The 20,483-nt window shown below is 39.1% G+C and overlaps 1 protein-coding gene across 22 annotated transcripts in view; it reads left to right on the top strand.

Moving 5' to 3' along the window:
- The window catches only part of RYR2 (ryanodine receptor 2), a 722,683-nt gene that overhangs the window by 575,669 nt on the left and 126,531 nt on the right, over positions 1-20,483 (top strand). For 15 of the 22 annotated variants that reach the window (XR_010599784.1, XM_065589065.1, XM_065589068.1 and 12 more), the window contains 7 exons: positions 949-1,041; positions 4,090-4,260; positions 6,772-6,831; positions 9,766-9,900; positions 17,232-17,266; positions 18,448-18,561; positions 20,243-20,339. Coding sequence is in view for 21 of the 22 variants with exons in the window: in XM_065589065.1 (XP_065445137.1) it covers positions 949-1,041; positions 4,090-4,260; positions 6,772-6,831; positions 9,766-9,900; positions 17,232-17,266; positions 18,448-18,561; positions 20,243-20,339 (705 nt within the window). In the remaining variant the exon portion in view is untranslated. The remainder of the gene's footprint in view (positions 1-948; positions 1,042-4,089; positions 4,261-6,771; positions 6,832-9,765; positions 9,901-17,231; positions 17,267-18,447; positions 18,562-20,242; positions 20,340-20,483) is intronic. The other 7 variants (XM_065589070.1, XM_065589074.1, XM_065589073.1 and 4 more) reach the window with 1 other exon arrangement.

Consider the following 20,483-nt stretch of genomic DNA (forward strand, 5'->3'; position numbering starts at 1 on the left):
TCCATGTTCCCAATTCTGCCCATGGGCTCAGGGCTTATGCCCCACAGGGAGCACCAGGGCTTGGGGATTCAGCCCAGCGCCTACCAGCTTCAGCCCTGTGTCGGTCGCCAGGAATCGGGGACTGGGTTTCAGCTGCAGGGCCCTGCAGCCTCCTTGAAAGGGCTCGCGGATCCCGGTTGAGAACTGCTGGTTTATGTGATTCATCACAACTAACAGCTGGAATTTCAAATATCCACAGTGGGTTGTTGTTCACAATGAAAAGTGCATTTAAAAAACAACCACCACCAAAAAACAGAATTTGTCAGTTCAAGAAGCTGGTAATGGCAGTCTTATTGCATATGTGAAAAGGGACAAGTTCAAGTTCAGTGAGTCATGTTATTGAAATATTGTGCTCAGATGTAAATGTTAATATCATGTTGGAAATTATATTTACTTAGGTGTTAGAGAAAAAATATTGAAATTAAAGCTCACTTCAGATATAAAAATGCTCACTTCATTTATACAAATTAATTATATTGCACAATCAGATTCTTCTGCACAACAATAGTTTCTGAAGAGCTTTCTAAGCACTGTGGCTAAAATTTCAATCGTATCTTTTGACATCATTCGCTCCTAGTAGTTCTTTGCTTTCCTTCTCTTTTCCCTAGTAGATTTTCAAAGATGCACCAGACCCTTCCGAGAATAAAAATACATCTCTTTCATTTAAAAGGGGATGTCTGTTTGTAGATCCACTTTATGTTCAGAGTGGATAAAAATCTGAGATTTGTGCAATGTAAATAATGCCAGAATTTAACACATTCTCAAGAATCCATTAAAAACGTAGAGACTGTAACTTTGTGGAATCTACAGAGTTCCAGTGAACCCATATTTATCATTTAAGACTTGTATGGACAGATTTCTCACATGTAATAAGTGCTTTTAACTGAAATCTCCTTTCTAACATTTCAGAATTTCAAAAGGGAAGAGCAGAATTTTGTGGTACAGAATGAAATCAACAACATGTCTTTCCTTATTACTGACACCAAATCCAAGATGTCTAAGGTACAATAAGCTGCAAAATTTAAATATTGTTATCCCATCTTGCTTTCTCTCCTCTTAGTGTTTTAGCTTTGTAGATTTTAATGGCAAGTGTCCGCATTTATAACCCCTTAAATTCAATGTTCCTGCCATTTATGATGGTCCTTCCAGTAGTGCTGAAGATGCACTGTGCTGCTGCTATTTGCTTTGGCTAGAGTGGATGGAAATATCAGGTGTGCTTAAAGGCCATGTGATTATTATATCACTGGCTGCACATACCACAGTAGTTGATCCATCTTCTTTACTGGTGTTGGACCTAATCCTTAATTGTTTTGCACTTCAACATCCCATGGAAGTCCACACGAGTTTTGGGTAGGCAAACAATGCAGGATCTGGCCACTGGTGCATGATGGAATGCAATTGTGCCTACTACAGTGGGCAAAGTGTGTGTGTGTTCCATTTCTAGAGTTATTCCCCACTATAATTACAGGGAATATCTGTAGTTACTAGGATGAAGGTAAGAGAGAGCAGGCATTTCAGCTGGCCACAGCTTGGAGCAGCCAGACTCGGTGTGGGGAGGGGAGAGAGGGAGATTTAGAAAGATGGTATAATGCCTCCTTACCTTCCCCAGCCCTTGAGTCCTGTGCTGAGCAGAACTCAGAGAGACTCTTTGTCCCTAGCATAAAGGACATAATCCCTCATCCTTAAAGGCATAAGCAAATCACTAACTAGGGGATCAGGAAAATCAGCTCATGGTGCAGGAGATAGAGATTTTTCCAGGGCCAGTTCAAGGCTGTGGAATGAATTCCCACAAACATCCCAGCTTTCTGGTCCAAGTGCAAGGTTCACTACTTTGACATGGTCCTCAATAACAAACATGTACAATACAGTAGACATTAAATATTTTTTAAAAAAATGTGAACACTCCTCCCCATCAAATAAAACCTCACATAATTTTCCCGAGAGAGAAAATACGGGGAAGACAGAAAGCGTCACATATGACAAATGCTAGTCACATCACTTAATGTACTTCTGCAAGGTGCTGAGATACAACAGTGAGGAGGGCTGCATCAGAACCTGAACAGAGAATAGAAACAACATTTTTAACTTAACTTTTCATTTAACTTCCCCTTTCCTCCCTGTAGGTTGTTACATATTTATCCTTTCCTTGGATTCTAGCATTTTTTGTTCAAGCATCTAATATTTGCCAACGTCAGAAACAGGACTCCAGAGTAGATGGACCGCTAGTCTAATCCAGTATGGCAATTTGCATGATCCCCTGTTTTCCTATGCCTCTTAGTGATCTTCCTTCATCTTCTCTCCTCACTCAATCAGATAAAATGTCCAAATACCCTGTCTTCTCTGGAGAAATGCTGATAGTGTACCCTCTATCACCTCTCCATGACAGCATGTGCATCTACTTTCTTGGGTCAGTCAGATCTCCTTGGACACACAGTCAATATATTTTAAAACCCAGTTCCTGTTTCCAGGATATTTTACATACTTTGTCCTCTTGTCTCCCATTATCAGTATGTGTTAATGCCCCTTAATTAGTAAGGTAGAAATATTAGACTGTTATTGTCTAATTGTTAAGCATAACTCTACAGTTTTATCCTGTATTTTATAGTTTTTCTTATAACAGAAAAACTTAGTGTATGTGAACAAGTTTTCCCAGAAATTGTGTCAATTTCTGATCTCAGTCGTACCCATGCCACCCCATTGATTACGTTGTGGTCAAACATGTAAATGTGAATGGGTTCTCTCAGTTACAGCAGAGTTAAATTGCTATGGAAGTGTCAGAAGTTTCTAAATGTACCAGTATACTCTGAGTACATGAAACTGGATGCACAGCTTTTCATCTATCAACCCCGATTCAGACAAGGCATTATTTTGATGAAACAGTATATTTTATTCTCCATTTCCTTTTTAGTCACTTAAATACGTGTCACTTCAAAGGGTTCTTTTTGAAAAAGCTGCATATCAACTAGTAAACATTGAATTTAATTAATCAAGTTGTATTTTTCACATATATATAGTCAAACATTTCATACAATCGCTTATTTTTCACCCATTAGCTTATTTTTTCATGTATCCCTTTGTGTGTTTGTCTTCAAACAGGAGAAAACTATTGAATGTGGTCTTTTGAAATGCACATGATTCTTTGAAATTCCAGACAGCTAAACAATCCAGCTTCTATGACCTACTAATTGCATATGTCCTTGCTGTTTCCTACATGGCAAAATCTCATCAAACAAAAGCCAATCACAACTCCACTTTTTGATTTCTAATTAAAATAATACTCAGCATTTATATAACACTTTACATACTCGAAGCATGAAATGAATGTTAATGAATTCATTTTGAAAACGCCCCCGTGCTGAGGAAGGCCACGTTCTGGTCTCCTTTACACTGATGTAGACTGAAGTAAGTCCTTTGAGACAGCGTGTAAACCGGTGGCAGAACTGGCACTGGAATGTCTGATTCTCAATACTGTGTTCAGTCCAGAAGACAATGCTATGTTTATGAAGAAATGTGCTTATGATTTTTAGTGTTCAGTTCAGAAAATTCTGCCGCAGCTACTTTAATTTTTTCCATGGTTCCATCCGACACTTTTGTTTACTGTCACCACTTTTTCAGCCAGAACTCAGTGGTGGTCTAAACTATGGTGATTCCCCTACAAAATATTTAAACAAACAGCAACAAAAACAGAGAAGGCAGGACTCAGAGACTGGAACTTGGAAATGTCACATGTTTGCAAAGAGGAAAGACATAAAAGGACTATTGACAAGTCTCTTGAAGAACGGCGTCCAGTCACATATAGGAAGGGAGACAAGAGTGTAGGATCAAGTCAAAAGACAGTTGTTCTAGGAAGTATTCATGTTTATGAAGTATTTGCATGAAACACAAGACAGTGTAGCATAGTGAGCAATACCTTTGGATGAGGATGGAGCTGGATAGGTGGTAATGAAATTGTCAGACCGAGGCAACAGTAGAAAAATGTAAATTAAAATGTCATTGCAGGAGTAAATATTTAATAATAATAATAGAGTATTTGTTTGTTATATGCTCTAGGGAGCTGTTTCTGATCAGGAGAGAAAGAAAATGAAGCGAAAAGGGGACCGGTATTCTGTACAGACATCTCTCATTGTAGCAGCACTGAAGAGATTACTACCTATTGGTCTAAATATTTGTGCACCCGGAGACCAAGAGTTAATTGCACTGGCCAAAAACAGATTCAGCATGGTAGGTCCTCTTCATGTGTGTGTTTGTTTTTTTTCCTAGATCTGGGGCAGTGGAAAAGTGACATAACACTATTCCTCTAACAGAGTCCTGTGAGATTTCCCTGCTTTTCCTTGGTTTAATCCCCTCTACCCTCAGGGCCTGACCCCAATGCCCATTGAGTCTTTTGATTGACCACAGTGAGGTTTGGATCAGGCCCTAGTGATCATGCTTAAAAGGATTAGATGGAACTTAATTTAGGGCTGGTCCCCACTTAGTCCGGACTTCGGACTAAGGTACGCAAATTCAGCTACGTTAATAACGTAGCTGAATTCGAAGTACCTTAGTCCGGACTTACCGCGGTCCAGACGCGGCCGGAAGTCTCCCCCCGTCGACGCCGCGTACTCCTCTCGGCGAGCTGGAGTACCGGCGCCGACTGTGAGCACTTCCGGGATCGATCCGGGATCGATTTATCGCGTCTTAACCAGACGCGATAAACCGATCCCAGAACATCGGTGGCGTGCCGCCGGACCAGCCGGTAAGTGAAGACTAGGCCTTAGAGGACTATGAAAGCATTCCAGAACTGATCGGTAAGAAATGTGAGACATTCTCAAACTCTTTTCTTGGGGCTGAATAGAGAGAGTTCTGTCTTTGCAACCCTGCAGACAAAAGAGTAAGAAATTATGACTAAGATTAAATGCAAAGCATTAAAACCTGTTCTGTCTTTAACATATTTTTTATTATTTTAATGTTGATTTGTGGACATAATTGTAAGGATTACCAGTGATAACTGAGTAGTGTACAATACAGTCTTATGTAAAAAACTATCATGGATGAACACCATGGTTATTTATTTACACCACTTAATTTTATTTTGATTTGCTGAAAAAAATGTTTTTTGGATATATTGCTTTTTTAAGTGTATTTTTTCTAGCTTAGGGTTAGGGTTATTTCTCTTGTTTGATTTTTTTTCATGAAAAATTGCCAGTAATAGATATTAACAAATTTTCATTAGTTAGAAATACAGATAGAAACTATAAATACACTAACATAACCAATTCCCAAATACAGTACTACTTTCACCACTCCCAGACCACTCCCAATTGGTTACATAGTTTTATATTCACCTAGAGGTTTCACTGTCATACAGATGGTACTTCTAGGAATGATTCCACAGTCAAGTAGCTTTGTTTGGCAGTATGATCACAATTTAGTGAAGCTACAATGCTTTTATGTCATTCAGACAGCTATGCTATTTAAAAATGACAGGTTTTTAATGAGGGGAAGGGAACTCAAGTCTGAGAAGACCCTTCTTCTCCGTTTAGTGGTGAGTGAGCAACAAAGAGTTCCATATGTTACCATTCATTACACCGATTTGGACAAAAGTTTCCAGACTCTATTTATGATGATGATTTTAATGCAAATTATTGTGCAGCAGGCTGAATGACTATGGGTAGATATCAATGTAGCTGCAGATATAAATGATGGCGTCTAGACCTACTCCCAGAGAGCTAGAATGTTGTCAGCCATGCCCAGATACCTAAGAGGTAGGCCCCGGGAGCCTTACCTCAATTTTCAGTTGCACTTGCTGCAGGGTCCAGACACAAACCCGGTCTTTCCACTCCTGGTGTGTAAAAAATTAAGAGGAGAGGGGACCAATGTGGACAGTGGTGCTAGACACCCCAAAGAGAGTAGCGACAAGGAGGGTCCAATGCCTCTCCTTTCTCCACACTGACAAGAACAGCTGGGTCTGTGCAGATGTAAAGAAAGCATACACCAGTGAAAGGGTGTATGTAGGGGCCACCTTATGCTCTTGCTTTCCAAATTCTTGCAGTTATTGTACCAGTCTCCAACAAAATATGTTCAGGAGCTGCAGCTGGTATGCAACTCCCTTTAAGTCACTGCCAACATTAGAGAAGGGTGAAAGTCATAATCTTGCCCAGTGTTTGAACAACACATCATCAAAATAATGCTTTACATTTATACAGTGCTTTTCATCTGAGGATATCGAAGTACTTGATATGAATAACACTTAACCTTCACCACCTGCCCGCTAGATAGGCAGATATTGTTATCCCCAGTGTACAGTTTGTTAAACTGAGATACATAGTGGCTGTCAGTTGCGTAGGTCAGCACAGTTGAGTTGGGAATAGAATCCTGGAGTTCTGACCCCATCTTAATCCCTAGAGAATGCTCCTTAACATGATATGCATAGCCTAGAACATCCCTGTTTGACAGAAGTAATTGCTTTATTTAAAAACAATGAGGAGTCCTTGTGGCACCCTAGAGACTAACAACCCCCGTCCTTTCATGTATTTATACCTGCTCCTGTATTTTTCACTTTATGCATCTGATGAAGTGGGCTCTAGCCCACAAAAGCTTATGCCCAAATAAATTTGTTAGTTTCTAAGGTGCTACAAGGACTAATCTTTTTTTTTGCTGATACAGACTAACACAGCTACCACTCTGAAACCTGCTTTATTTAAGTACATGTTCTGTATGATGTATGTGATACAATGTATTTTTCCTTCACAGAAAGACACTGAGGATGAAGTTAGGGATATTATCCACAGTAATCTTCATCTGCAGGGCAAGGTAATTTAAATGCAATATTTAAGTATGCTCTTTTTCTTTTTTCATAAAACTAACAGGAACCCTTCAGTTGTTCAAGACCAGCCAATGTGTATTTAGAATACCCTTTCTCTGGGCTGTCCAGTGTCTCAGCTTTATCTGATGTTGCCTACATATTACTCCTAATTAAGCACCCAAAAATCCAGCTAGTTTGCTCAGAGACTATTTGCAAATGTTCTGCCAGAAATTCAGATTAGTTGGTAGCTGCTACATTTATATTAACAGTATGTATCTGGTATATAATAATGCATGGCCCTTTAGGGTGACTCTCTTATTTCATCACACTGACACCTTAAATCACTGGTTTTGTACTCTTTTTGATTTGCAGACCCCTAAAACATTTCAAATGGAGGTGCGGATCCCTTGGAAATCTTAATCTGCAGACCCCCAGGGCCCCACTGCCTTAAATGATGTAGTGTAGAGCAGTGTGATATGCTCAGAGTGGATAACAATGTGACAATTGAGGTTGAAAAAGCTCCTCTATTTGTAATCTGCCATCTGGTACCTTGGCCAGAACCTGCAGAATGCTGAGGCCTCTTTATGACATTTTGGGGTATAAAGAAAGAGGAACCAGCCCTTTTGGACAACTCCCAGAATAAAGGAGTTCCTTGGTTGGCAAAGTGTTGCCACAATGACACTACACTACACTGCCCCTGCTTTGCAGCCCCTGGAATAGAGGGTGTGATCGTAGAAGGGAAGTGTGGCTAGAACACATTGGCCCAGGAGAAGCTACAAACTGACACAACATACAGTAGATTTGAGATGCTCTAAGATTTTCCAGGGCTGGAGGCTCAAATTTGATTTAAACTCACTTTTGCCTCCCTCCCCAAGGAACAGCAGATTTGGCCCAGTGAGTTGAAGGGTTTGGTTTTTTAACATTAACTCAGGCACAGAGAAAGAACAAGTGTTTGCCACATTTGTGAAATGATTGGAATGAATTTTCAAAAGCATGAATGTGACTTAGGAGCCAGAATCTCATTTTCAAAGTAATTTAGGCACATAAGAAAAAAGTCAAGAGCCCAGGGATTTGGGAGCCTAGATCTCATTTTTAAAACAACTTTGGTGCTTCGGAGCCTAAATCCCATTGAAAGTCAATGGGACTTAGGCATTTATGTACCAAAGTCATGTAAGAAGCTTGTCTTATTGAAAGCTATGATAAATAAAGTGCCACGCACAGATGAGCTATTGGAGAAACTGGGAAGTGCCCAGTTCATCTCCACCTTAGACTTAACTAAGGGGTACTGGCAAGTGCCACTAAATAACCCGGCCAAGGAAAGGTCAGCCTTCATCACCCATGTAGGGCTGTATGAATTTAACGTGCTCCCTTTCGGACTGCAAAATGCACCCACCACCTTCCAAAGATTGGTAGATAACCTTCTGGCTGGATTTGGGAAATTTGCAGTTGCCTACCTCAACGCTGTGGCTATCTTCTCAGGTTCATGGGCAGAATACCTGGAACACCTCCAAACTGTCTTCCAGCGTATAAGGGAGGCAGGATTAACCGTTAAGGCCAAAAAGTGTCAAATAGGCCTAAACAGGGTAACGTACCTTGGACACCATGTGGGTCAAGGTACTATCAACCTCCAACAGACTATGGTAAATGCTATCCAAAATTGGCCTGTCCCTTAGTCAAAGAAGCAGGTCCAATCCTTCTTGGGCTTGGCTGGGTATTACTGACGGTTTGTACTACACCACAGCCAAATTGCCAGCCCTGACTAGGAAAAAACAGCCAAATGCAGTTCAGTGGACTGAAAAGTGTCAGAAAGCCTTTAACCAGCTTAAGGCAGTCCTGTACTGAGAGCCCTGGGCTTCCAACCAACCATTTGTCGTAACCACAGATGCATCCGAGCGTGGTGTAGGAGCAGTTTTAATGCAGGGAGGACCAGCTCAACAATTCCATCCTGTTGTGTTTCTCAGCAAAAAACTTTCTGAGAGGGAAAGCCACTGGTCAGTCTCAGAAAAAGAATGTTACACCATTGTGTATGCTCTGGAGAAGCTACGCCCATACATTTGGGGACAGCAGTTCCACATGCAGACTGACCATGCTGCACCGAAGTGGCTTCACACAGTCAAAGAGACTAGCAAAAAACTTCTTCGGTGGAGTTTAACTCTGCAAGACTTTCATTTTGAAATATAACACATTTCAGGAGCCTCTAACAAAGTGGCTGATGTACTGTCCCGGGAAGGTTTCCCAGAATCAGTCGGGTAAAAATGTGCCTGCATTCTAAGTCATTGTAGCCCTGGAAATGTAAAAAGTACTGTTTAGTTCTTCATGTCATTATTAGTAAAAATTAGAGCTGCATGTGTCTTATTAATTCTGTTTCCTAAACCTCCAGGAAGAAATCCCAACTGGTGTGGACCCAACCTGAACCAGGCTGGCCAGTGCACCGTTTGTGATTTGGGGGGCATGTGATAAATAAAGTGGGGGGATAGCTCCCTTTGATGGACACCCAGCCAGCCAGTTAGCTGTAAAATCCCTCTTGGTAGCTCTTCTTTAATGTTGAGATATAAACATATAAAAGTTTCTCTACAACATAGTATTTTGCTGTACATCCTGTATAAACAATGCTTATCACCTTTTCTTCTGATGATGATTTGTTCCTAATGACTGGGCATCCTCCTTGGTATATTATCTCTTTAGACCCCTTCAACAAACTTTCAGCAAATCAGTAGCCAAGTAGTTCTATTTGCATACATCCTCCCATTGCTTTTCAAGGAATAGTGCCAAATTACAGCAGTACCGGCTGCTACAGTTAGACACTCAAAAGGAAAGGTTTAGCAAAAAAAAAAAAGACCTTCTGTTGTCTTAGAAGCAGTGTTAATAATACTTCATAAACTGTTTGTCGCTTGTGTTTGGAAATTTGTTTAGATTATGTTTGAAATATCTTGTTCTTGCAGCTCGAGGATCCTGCCATTAGGTGGCAGATGGCCCTTTACAAAGATTTACCAAACAGGACCGAAGATACTTCAGATCCAGAGAAGACCGTGGAAAGAGTAATGCATATAGCTAATGTACTTTTCCACCTGGAACAGGTTAGATTTTTTTCAGTCCTATAACATCCTACTTTAAAAAGCAGATGATGGAAAGTATTTGCAATCACGGGTAATGTTTCATACTCTTAACTGTGGGTTAAAAAAAATTCTCTGCTTAGACCAGAGGATCTCAAATGTTTTCATAGTATGGACCGTATCTTAATAGATTAGCTTCTAGCAATCTTCACCATTCGTGATCACATAAAATCCTTGCAGCAACTCCAGCAATTGTTTGCCTGGAAAAGTATTATTAGGAAAGTATATTTTAAACTCTCTTAGTGCCTTTTAGCTGGCATCATTGGACCAGCCAGCTGTCTGTTCACCACCAATAAATGCTCCACAGACTTCTGATGGTCTATGGGTCATGATTGTAGGAACATTGTGTTAAATAACAAAATATGCAAGTTTCTCAAGATCAGTACATTTTGTTCCCCATTAGTATTTCCTGGACCCAATAGATTTTCTACGTAGAAGGATACTTAATCTCAAACTTCCCAAACCTCTGGTAACAAGCTGTATATTAATATGAAATTTGGCTATTCAGATTATTAACAGATTTCTTGTCATATTGTAATCTTAAGGAACTAATTACTATAAACTGGTTTTTCAAATAGCTTTTAAAAGAGATACTTTATCAACAGGGTATCTGTTATAACTTTCAAAATCCAGGTGAGGGCTGCAGGTAAAATGAATCTGGGTAAATATACGTACATTTAAAAATAATTAAATTTCCTGTGAAATACCATAAACTCTTGGTTATCCAAACTGCTTGGCAACACAAGCTATGTTCTGATATCAATAATTCAACAAACTGTGAATCAATAGACAGGAGTCAGATTCACTCTTGCTGGTACAGAAATGGGTATAGACTACACTGTTGAGTGCCAGTTTGGCCTGCCGCACTCCAGTGGGGATTCAAGTGAGAATGTCTGCTGGGGTCTGCATAGAAGCTCACTGGCAAAGTGCCTAGGGGATGTGTGTAGTGAGTGCATTCCCCTTATGCCCTAATTGCAGTACCTCCCATTTTGCAGTACCTCCCATTTTCCTTAAGTCATATACCTGTCCTTTCTCCCTCTACCATTGGTAGACTTTTTTCCACTTGTATCTCTGGGTGAGTTTGGTCCAGAAAGCCCATAGAATGAGGGTATATGCTGGACAGATGTACAATTCAATGCCCCTAGATCATAACTTCAAATGATGGGACATGGAAGAATAAAAGGTATCTAAGGCCTCAATGCTAGTAGATGGTGTTGCGGATAATTTACACTACACATAGTTTTTGGTCAGCAAAGGAAGCCTCCCTTTGAGCTGTATGCTTCCAGTTTGTAATATGGAAGACTTTACACTTAGAGATAAAAATATGAGTTTGCATAGTGAATGAGTTTAAAGGTTTACTGACTGATTTATTTTTTATTATTTGCATTACTTTAGTGCTGAGGGAACCCAACAGAGATTGGGGCCCATTGTAGATTCCAAGGCCAGAAGGGACCACTGTTATCATCTAGTCTGACCTCCTGCATAATCTAGGCCATAGAACTTCCCCAAAATAATTCCTAAAGCAGATCTTTTAGAAAAACATCAAGTCTTGATTTAAAAATCGTCAGAGGTGGAGAATCCACTACAATCCTTGGTAAATTGTTCCAGTGGTTAATTGCTCTTACCATTAAACATTTATGCCTTACTTCCAGTCTGAATTTATCTAGCTTCTATTTCTAGCCATTGGATCATGTTATATCTTTAGAGGTATGTTTGTGAAATATTATAATTTAGAGAGGCTCCCTTAGAAGAGGCAGTATTATGAATTTAGGAATTTTGAAATGTGCCCTGGAAGCAGAGGGGTTGAGAACAAAGGGTAACTGTGTACATTAGTTCAGCATGGATGCTCTTTAGGTTTTTAATAAAAGTTGTATTCCTTCCTCATTCACTAGTTTCTTATTTAATGAATCCCAGGGTCCTTACAATACCTTTCTCTGCTAGACTAAAGAGCTCATTATTATATATTTGTTTCCCATGTAGATATTTATTGACTGTAATGACTATAAGACATGTTTTCTAATCCTTTAATCATTCTCGTGGCTCTTTGCACCCTCTCCAATTTTTCAACATCCTTTTTGAACTGTGGGCATCAGAACTGGACACACTATTCCAGCAGTGGTTGCATCAGCACCAAATACAGAGATAAAATAACCTCTCTACTCCTCCTTGAGAATCCCCTGTTTATGCATCCCAGGATTGCATTAGCTCTTTTGGCCACAGCATCTCACTGGAAGCTCATGTTCAGCTGATTATCCACCATAACCCCCAAATCTTTTTGAGAGTCACTGCTTCCCAGGATAGAGTCCCCCATTCTGTAAGTATGGCTTATATTTTTTGTTCATAGATGCATAGCTTTACATTTAGCCATATTAAAACACATAGTGTTTGCTTGTGCCCAGTTTTCCAAGCAATCTAAGTCATTCTGAATCCGTGACTATCTTCTTCATTATTTACCACTCCCCCAATTTTTGTGTCATCTACAAACTTTCAGCGATGATATGTTTTCTTCCATGGATAAAAATGTTAAATAGCATAGGGCCAAGAACCAATCCTTGTGGGACCCCACTGGAAACACACATTCTTGATGATGATTCCCCATTTACAGACCTATCAGTTAGCCAGTTTTTAATCCATTTGATGTGTGTCATGTTAATTTTACATGGTTGTTTTTTAACCAACAGGTGTGTTACTAAGTCAAATGCCTTACAGAAGTCTAAGTATATTTTATATCTACACTATTATCTTTATCACTCAAACTTGTAACCTCATAAAAAAATCAAGTTAGTTTAACATGACTATTTTCCATAAACCATGTTAATTTGCATTAATTACATAACCCTCCTTTAATTCTTTATTACTTGACTTCTGTATCAGCTGTTCCATTATCTTGCCCAGGGTCAATGTCAGACTGACAGGCCTATAATTACCTGGGTCATCCTGGTTACCCTTTTTAAAAATTGGCACAACATTAGCTTACTTCTAGTCTTCTGGAACTTCCCCAGTGCTCCAAACCATATTGAAAGTCAGCATTAACGGTCCAGCGAGCTCCTCAGTCAGCTCTTTGATACTCTTGGATACAAGTTATCTAGATCTGCTTATTTAAAAATGGCTAACTTTAGTAGCTTCTGTTTATCGCTGTGTGGAGACACTAGTGGAATGCAAAGAGCGTTGTTATCATCATCATCATATGATGAGAATATCATCTTTTTCCCAAATACAGATCAGAAATATTTATTGAACACTTCTCTCTTTTCTGAATTAGTATTGATAATTCTATCATTTCCATCTAGTAATAGACTAATACCATTGTCAGGATTCTTTTTTTTCCTAAAATATTTTGAAAACTCCTTCCTACTGTCCTTATTCTCCGCAGGCTATAGAGTTCTCCTTGTGTCACTTGGCTTCCCCTGTCAGTTTTTCACAAATTGTGAGAAGCACTGTACAAAACATAGTGAGAGACAATTTCTGCCCTGAAGAGAGAGCAGTCTAAGTAGACAAGAGAAAAGGAATATACCATACAAGCAGAATGAACAATGATGGTTGACAAATTTAATGTTCGCTAAACAAAGAGGCAAAGGAAAGGAGAAGGTACATGGAAGTGAGGTGTAAAGGGACTAGGAGAAAAGAGAAGAGCAGGGGAAGAAGGAAGGCAGATGGAGTAAGGCTAAAGTGAGGAGGCTGTAAGGGGAGGAGTTGTACCTAACAGCCACTTGGGGAAAAGGATGTCCAGAGTGAAAACTGAAATAATCAATCAGGCACTGATGAGGTCATTGGGGTCCAAAGGTCCCTGCTGCAGCTGCTTGTCTCTGCTCCTGCTGGCCAGGTTTCTGGGAGGCCCCTCTGAGGAGATTCTTTCTTCCGCAAGCTCCCATGACTAGCGAGAAGGAGTGGGTCCAGATTGGCCTTGTTGTCCAAGAACTGGGCATCTCCCTGCACAGTTTTGTGTCTGGGTCCTGAGATAACCTTGGTAAGTCCAGCTGGGTCTCAGCTCCCCTCATTTCCCCATAGTGCAGCCGTACCACCTGCAGCTGTTTGTGTCTGCTCCTGATGGCTGTGTTTCTGGGAGTACTCTCCCAGCAGTATCTTTCTTTGCTGAACTCGTGGCTAGGGGAAGGGTGGGATCTCACAGCTCCCTGAAAGGGCAGGGAGGGCTTCTCTCCTGCAAGTTGATAGATTTTATGCAAAATTTCAGAAATTAGGCAGTGTTACAGATTCATCTCAAATTCCTTCCCAAGAGAGTGATGATATTTCACATTAATCAGCCTACGAACCCCAACAGTTTGACCAAGTCATCATGCACAATCTGGCAGGTCGTTCTTTATGAATTAGATGTTGAAAAATTATTTGAGTTTCCTACACTAAAATCCACATAGTGTTTTGTTTTGCTTTTACAATAGGTCAAGCTGCGTACAGGGAAACCATGTCTATCTAAATAGCAGTCTCACTGCATCAGTCATTGCAGTTTTCTTGCAGGCCTGAAACTAGAGGGTATGTTAATGTGCACACAAAGGTGTTTCAGAGTTGGTAGCTCATCTCAGATCTCTTTCTGTCCAGAAGAGTTACAGGTAAACCACATACAGTTCTCTATATAATTACAAAGAATTATTGCTTGGATAGCATCGTGGCTTGAATCCTGGTTCCAGAAGTAGGTCAACTCTTTCAGATCGTACCCTGCTAATGCATTTTTAGGCTGCGTCTGTGATTAGTCATTAGATAGAGAAGACTGCAGTAGCACCACCAGGGAGGAGGAAACTGCTCCTTCACAGGGTGGAAACTGGCAATCATCCAAAGCACAGGAAAAATACAAAGTACACACTTAGGAAGGAACAATAGGTTGCATAAATACAAAATGGGAAATAACTGCGTGGGAAGGAGTACTGCAGAAAAAGACCTGGTGGTAATAGTGGATCACAAAAAATGAGTCAACAATGTAATTCTGTTGCAACTCCCTCCCAACATTATTTTGGGATGTATTAGCAAGAATGTTGTAAGCAAGACACAAGAAATAATTCTTTTACCTTACTCAGCATTGATAAAGCCTCAGCTGGAGTATTGTGTCCAGTTCTTAGCACCACATTTCAGGAATTATGTGGACAAATTGGAGAAAATCCAAAGGACAGCAACAAAAATGTTCAAAGGTCTAGAAAACATAACCTATGAGGGACAATTGTGTTTATTTAGTTTGGAGAAGAGAAGTCTGAGGGGGGACATGATAACAGTTTTCAAGTATGTAAGAGGTTCTAAAGAGGAGGGTGATAAATTGTTCTCCTTAACTGCTGAGAATAGGACAAGAAGAAACAGACTTTAATTGCAGCAAGGGCAATTTGAGTTGGACATTAGAAAAAACATCCTAACTGTAAGAGTACTTAAGCACTGGAACGAATTGCCTAGGGAGGTTGTGGCATCTCCATCATTGGAGGTTTATAAAAACGGGTTAGACAAACACGTCAGTGATGGTTTAGATAATACTTAGTCCTCACTCAGTGCAGGGGACTGGACTAGATGAGCTATTGAGGTCCCTTTCAGTCCCACGTTTCTATGATTCTATGATCTTTTACATCTGTTAAGTGTTTTATAATTCTCTTCATAAAAATCCTCTGCTCTTGTTATTTTTTCTGTTAGTGATATATTCATTAAGTTGACATGCAATTAAAATATGTCTGTTTCTGGTTTCAGTTTTATTATTATTATGTTTAATAGCAACATGTATTAGGGCACTACTTGCATTTTTTAGATCCCAGGAATAGCGTTATATTAGAAAAAATTACCTTTGAAAAAAGGAAAAATACCTGTAATATTTATTCTCAGAAGTTATTGTAGTTATTATACTAGGAGCCAAGTTACTCACTCATTTCACCCATCTATTTTCCCTGCAATGTTGACAATATTTTTGATTACTTTCCTCAGAAAATGAGCTGACTATTAAAGGCATTTGGGACCATTGCCATTCCTTAGTAGATACTACTTCTTGATGAGTGAGTGTAGTACCTTTAAAATTAGAACTAGGGGAGTATTCAGTAGCTTTATTCTGAAAAATTGGACCCAAAGGTGGGCATCTGTTATAGTAACTAATTTCCTGAGATCATAGAGGCAGCTATTAGAAACAACTACTGGTAAGTAATTTTCTTTATTACAATATAATTCAAAATGATGAGTTGTGATGACTTATCTCAGTGACTTCTCATGGAAGTTTGGGAATTTTCATCATTTCAAATTTAACCACAATAGCTTTCCCTTGTTTTTTCAATAATATTTTAAAAAATTTTGCAGCAAACATAATCACAGATGCAAATTTGGTTTTCTTCAGGGTCTTGTCTTCTTCCTGTTTTTAGCTGAGTTGATGGTGCCCTTGGAAATTGAGCAACAAGTGCAAACACTCTACTAGTTGATGTGAATTCTGGTCCCACTTCAGCAAATTACTCAGGTCTTATCTACACAGACAATTAATTCATGGCCAGCTGGGGTGTGAACCTGCCTCACACTAGCTTGCTGTGGACTAACGGTCCACATGGACCCTGCTGCTGCCTTTTAACAATCTGTTAGTTCACTTTGACCTAGTCCTCTTTGAAACAGAAGATCAAAGCACACTAACAAAGTGTTGTATCAGCAGGGTCTATGTGAACGTTCCATGTCAAACTAGTGCAGGGTAGATTCGTACTGCAACTTGCCACGAACTAAATGTTTGTGTACACAAGCCCTTAAACACATGCCTAACTTTAAGCAAATGAATAGTTCCATGGATGTCAAGAGATTTAAGGAACCTTGTTGAATTGGAGTTCTCTGTTACTAAATTTTTGTAACACTCCTACACTAAAGTAACTGTAAAACTCAAATCCACATCCTATTTTGGACCCGCTGAGATCATTATTTGAGCTTCTCTCTCCTTCACACCAGTAGCTGCCCTTTACCATTCAGCCCTAAAAGAAATCTGTTTTTTTTAATCTGACCAGTCTGCATATATTCCTGCTTTCTTATTTTCTAATGTATTTCTCTTTAAATTCATATTATGTTTCATTATATGGCCTTGTGTATTTTATTCTCTTTATGTATTACATATACGTTTGCTTCCCTCATTGAACCGGGTAGTTCCATTTCTTTAATCTTATGTGAAAAATATTAACCATGGGAACAGTCAGTTCCATTAATTTTTATGGTACTTTGTTATAGCCCAGCAAAACCCAGTGCTTTCCAGGTGTCATTATGCTGAAAGCTTTGCATATTTCATCTGCAGGGAGGTGCCATCAGGTTTTGCTCTTTCGTGCATGTCTAATTTTTTCTATTTTTATTACTTCCAGAGATCTTCTAAAATGCGCCAGAGATTTTTCTGTTTGGGAAGTATAGAGAGTTTTATAGTAGTTTGTAAATATATTAATAATGAGTTTCACTTTGGGATGTGCTTGGCTGAGTATTAATAGCTCTGATGGCTTCGTTTTGTTTTGTGGTTCTCAATATGAATGCTATACAGTGATTTATTTCATACCCTTTCTCATAACAACTTTGGTTCACTTTTACTCATTCTTTTGGAGGGGGCTGTGGCATTTAATCTGTCTTTCACTGAGATTCACTGTGCTGTGGATGCCCTGTAATTTCTTTGCCTGTTTAATTAAGTGATTCCATTCACGGCTCCTAGGTGTGTTGTTTGTGGGTTTTATTTATTTTGAATGGGTCACTAAACTAATAAAATACTGTTTGATAACTGCATTCCCTAAATTCAATTCTGTGTCCTTAAAAATGTTCTCATTGTTGTGTATTTCAAAGTACTGTGGTTTCCTTTATTATGAATGAGAGCATCAAACCTTTCATTAGGGTGACATTTAACTTCCATTGTCCTTTTTGATGATGTGGGGAGGTAGACAATCTGAGTACACTGGAGCACAGTTAAACAGCATGATGACTCTGTCTGAATTGGTGGTCCACAGGGGAAAAAAAAATAGATTCTTGAGTAAGAATTACGTAGTTTTGAGTAGAATAAAAGAATTGTTTTAGGAGAAAATTTTAACTATGTTCGTTTCCAGCATTCACAGGCACAACTGAGGTGTTTTAGATCACCTTATGTTCATCCTGACAATACATGCTTAAGGAAGGAGATACAGGGTTATTGGGATAGATAGATAGATAAGTTCATCACTTTTCAATGCTGCCTGCCACAACATGTGTAATTAGTACTATTAAAATAACTGAATTAAAAAGGTGGTTCTGGCTCTTATAAAAAGAGACATTTTAAAAAAAAGTAAAAAATAATTTGTTTTTCATTGAATTCCAGTACTACATGAGAGATGGCCTCAGTGACATACTAATCTCTAGTTCAAATGGCCTAGGGTTAGGGTAAAAGTGAAGGAGGAAAATCATGCGGGTCACATAATATTTGGTCACTTGAATAATGTGTAGAAAATATTTTTGCTAGTTACTTTCTGTTATCTGTTCTCTGACTGTGCCCCGGTTAGTTTTTTATTAAAAGTCAGTCAAGGAAAAGACACATTGTTTATTTTTCATTGTGTAATTTGTCTACCAGGTTGAGCATCCTCAGAGGTCCAAAAAGGCAGTGTGGCACAAACTGTTGTCCAAACAGAGAAAAAGAGCAGTAGTGGCCTGCTTTAGAATGGCTCCATTATATAATCTGCCAAGGTAAGAATGATGTGGTGAGCGTCAAACGAAGGAAATACACATACCAAGGTTCTATAATGTTGTTTTCTGTTTTTATCTCCGAAATGAAAATGTACAATGATTTATTACATTCTTATCGTCTGTCTTTTGAAAAGAGGTGCTAAAAGTGCTAAGTGAAAAAAGCTGATCATGGCATTTTCTCTTCTCAGTAAACCCTTCTGTTACGTTCTTCTTGGTATAAATTTTCTTTTCTATTGGTCTGCATTTATATCCAAATGCAGTGCTCGAGCTCATGGCCCAAACACAGGATTGTGCACCCCAGAAACCACTACATGATCATGAGGGGAAGTAAATCTCCTCTCAGGCCATGAATCAGCTGTGGGGCAACAGTAATTATTAGGTGCACACTTGTCACAGGACAGAGGGCTGGGATTATTCAAATAGTAATGAATCCTAATCTTCCCATAATTCCACCCTGGACGCTCTCTACATGCCTTCCCTCTGCATCCTGCTCCTCCAGGCTGCACAAGGTGTCCCTGCTCCTCCTTGTGAAGCAGAAGTACAGAATCTACGACCCGAGAAATCTCAGTGGCTGTGGAGGAAGGGGCTGGATTTGCCCCTAGACACTTTGCTGTTTGGCCCAGTCCAGCAAAAAGTATTGCTAGAATGTGTGGGTCCATTGTACAACATGCTACTCTCTCCAAGAGATCATTTGGCCTGTTGCCAAGCTCAGTCAGGAAAAGGGAATTCTGTATCAAGCACAAAAGCCATGACAATTGCCGAGGCTGAGTCTGTGATTCTGCCCCAGGGAAGGTGGCAGTGGTTTGGGCTATCACATTGGATTGATTTTGGCCTTATGTACCTGCTTCTAAAAGGAAACTACTGCTATATATAGGAATTGAGACACCTTTGCCACTAGTTATTCTTACTTTTTAAAAGTGGTTCAGTGTGTTTCTGCATATATGCCTATTGGAGTTGTATATTTTTATTAATTCTGTTTCACTCTTCATTCACCCCAAACATTTGAAAATGATTGATGAAATGAATGAGGATTCATTGAGGTGTACTCCACTGATTCAATTATAAATGTGAAAAGTTTGTTTTTGCTTATTATCTTGCAGGTATCTCTGAAATAAAAACATGGTCCTAAATTCACTTTACTCTGCATTGATTTAATTTTACTTATTTTGAAATAAATTAATTTATGATTTTGAATATGCAAATTTAATCATGAAAATTAAAAATACAATTACTTGGCCATCAGTCCAAACAAAAAGGCATCCATGGCTGTGGTCCCAGCAGTATAGTGTTAAATGAAAATTTTACAGTCAAGATGAAACACACTAATGTAATCCCACAAGATCATCATCATTGAAAGGATTGTAGTTCGCTCTTACTATTTTTAATTGCTTCAAAAGATACTTGAATGATTAGATCTTGGAATAATTTATTAAACTCTGACACTAGTTTGCATAGATGTTTTTAATGCCAGACACTTTTGAATAGGGGACATCAGTGAAAATTCTAGGGCAGACTTAATTAAACAAATGGATATTTTTTGACAGGTCTTACCAGGAAATATTGCTCCCCTGTGCAAGTGGTTGTTGTAATAGCTGCAAAATTCTCTGAATAAAATGAATGTATATTGAGTAAATCTTCTTTTTATAGATTAATAGTTTTGTTTTAAATATTCTCTTTTTAGGCATCGAGCTGTCAATCTCTTTCTTCAAGGTTATGAAAAGTCTTGGATTGAAACAGAAGAGCATTACTTTGAAGATAAACTGATAGAAGATTTAGCGGTATGTTCTGGGTGCAGGGATAATGGGATTGTAGATTATATTTATTGATAATCATATATAATGAACAGACAGGTATTTAAGGAAAAAGAACAAAATATAAAACCAGGGTATTAGTATTGGCCCCGACAAGACCTTCCCTTAGGA

Source organism: Chrysemys picta, chromosome 3 (genome assembly GCF_011386835.1).
Source record: "Chrysemys picta bellii isolate R12L10 chromosome 3, ASM1138683v2, whole genome shotgun sequence".
In the NCBI taxonomy this organism is placed as follows: domain Eukaryota; kingdom Metazoa; phylum Chordata; order Testudines; family Emydidae; genus Chrysemys; species Chrysemys picta.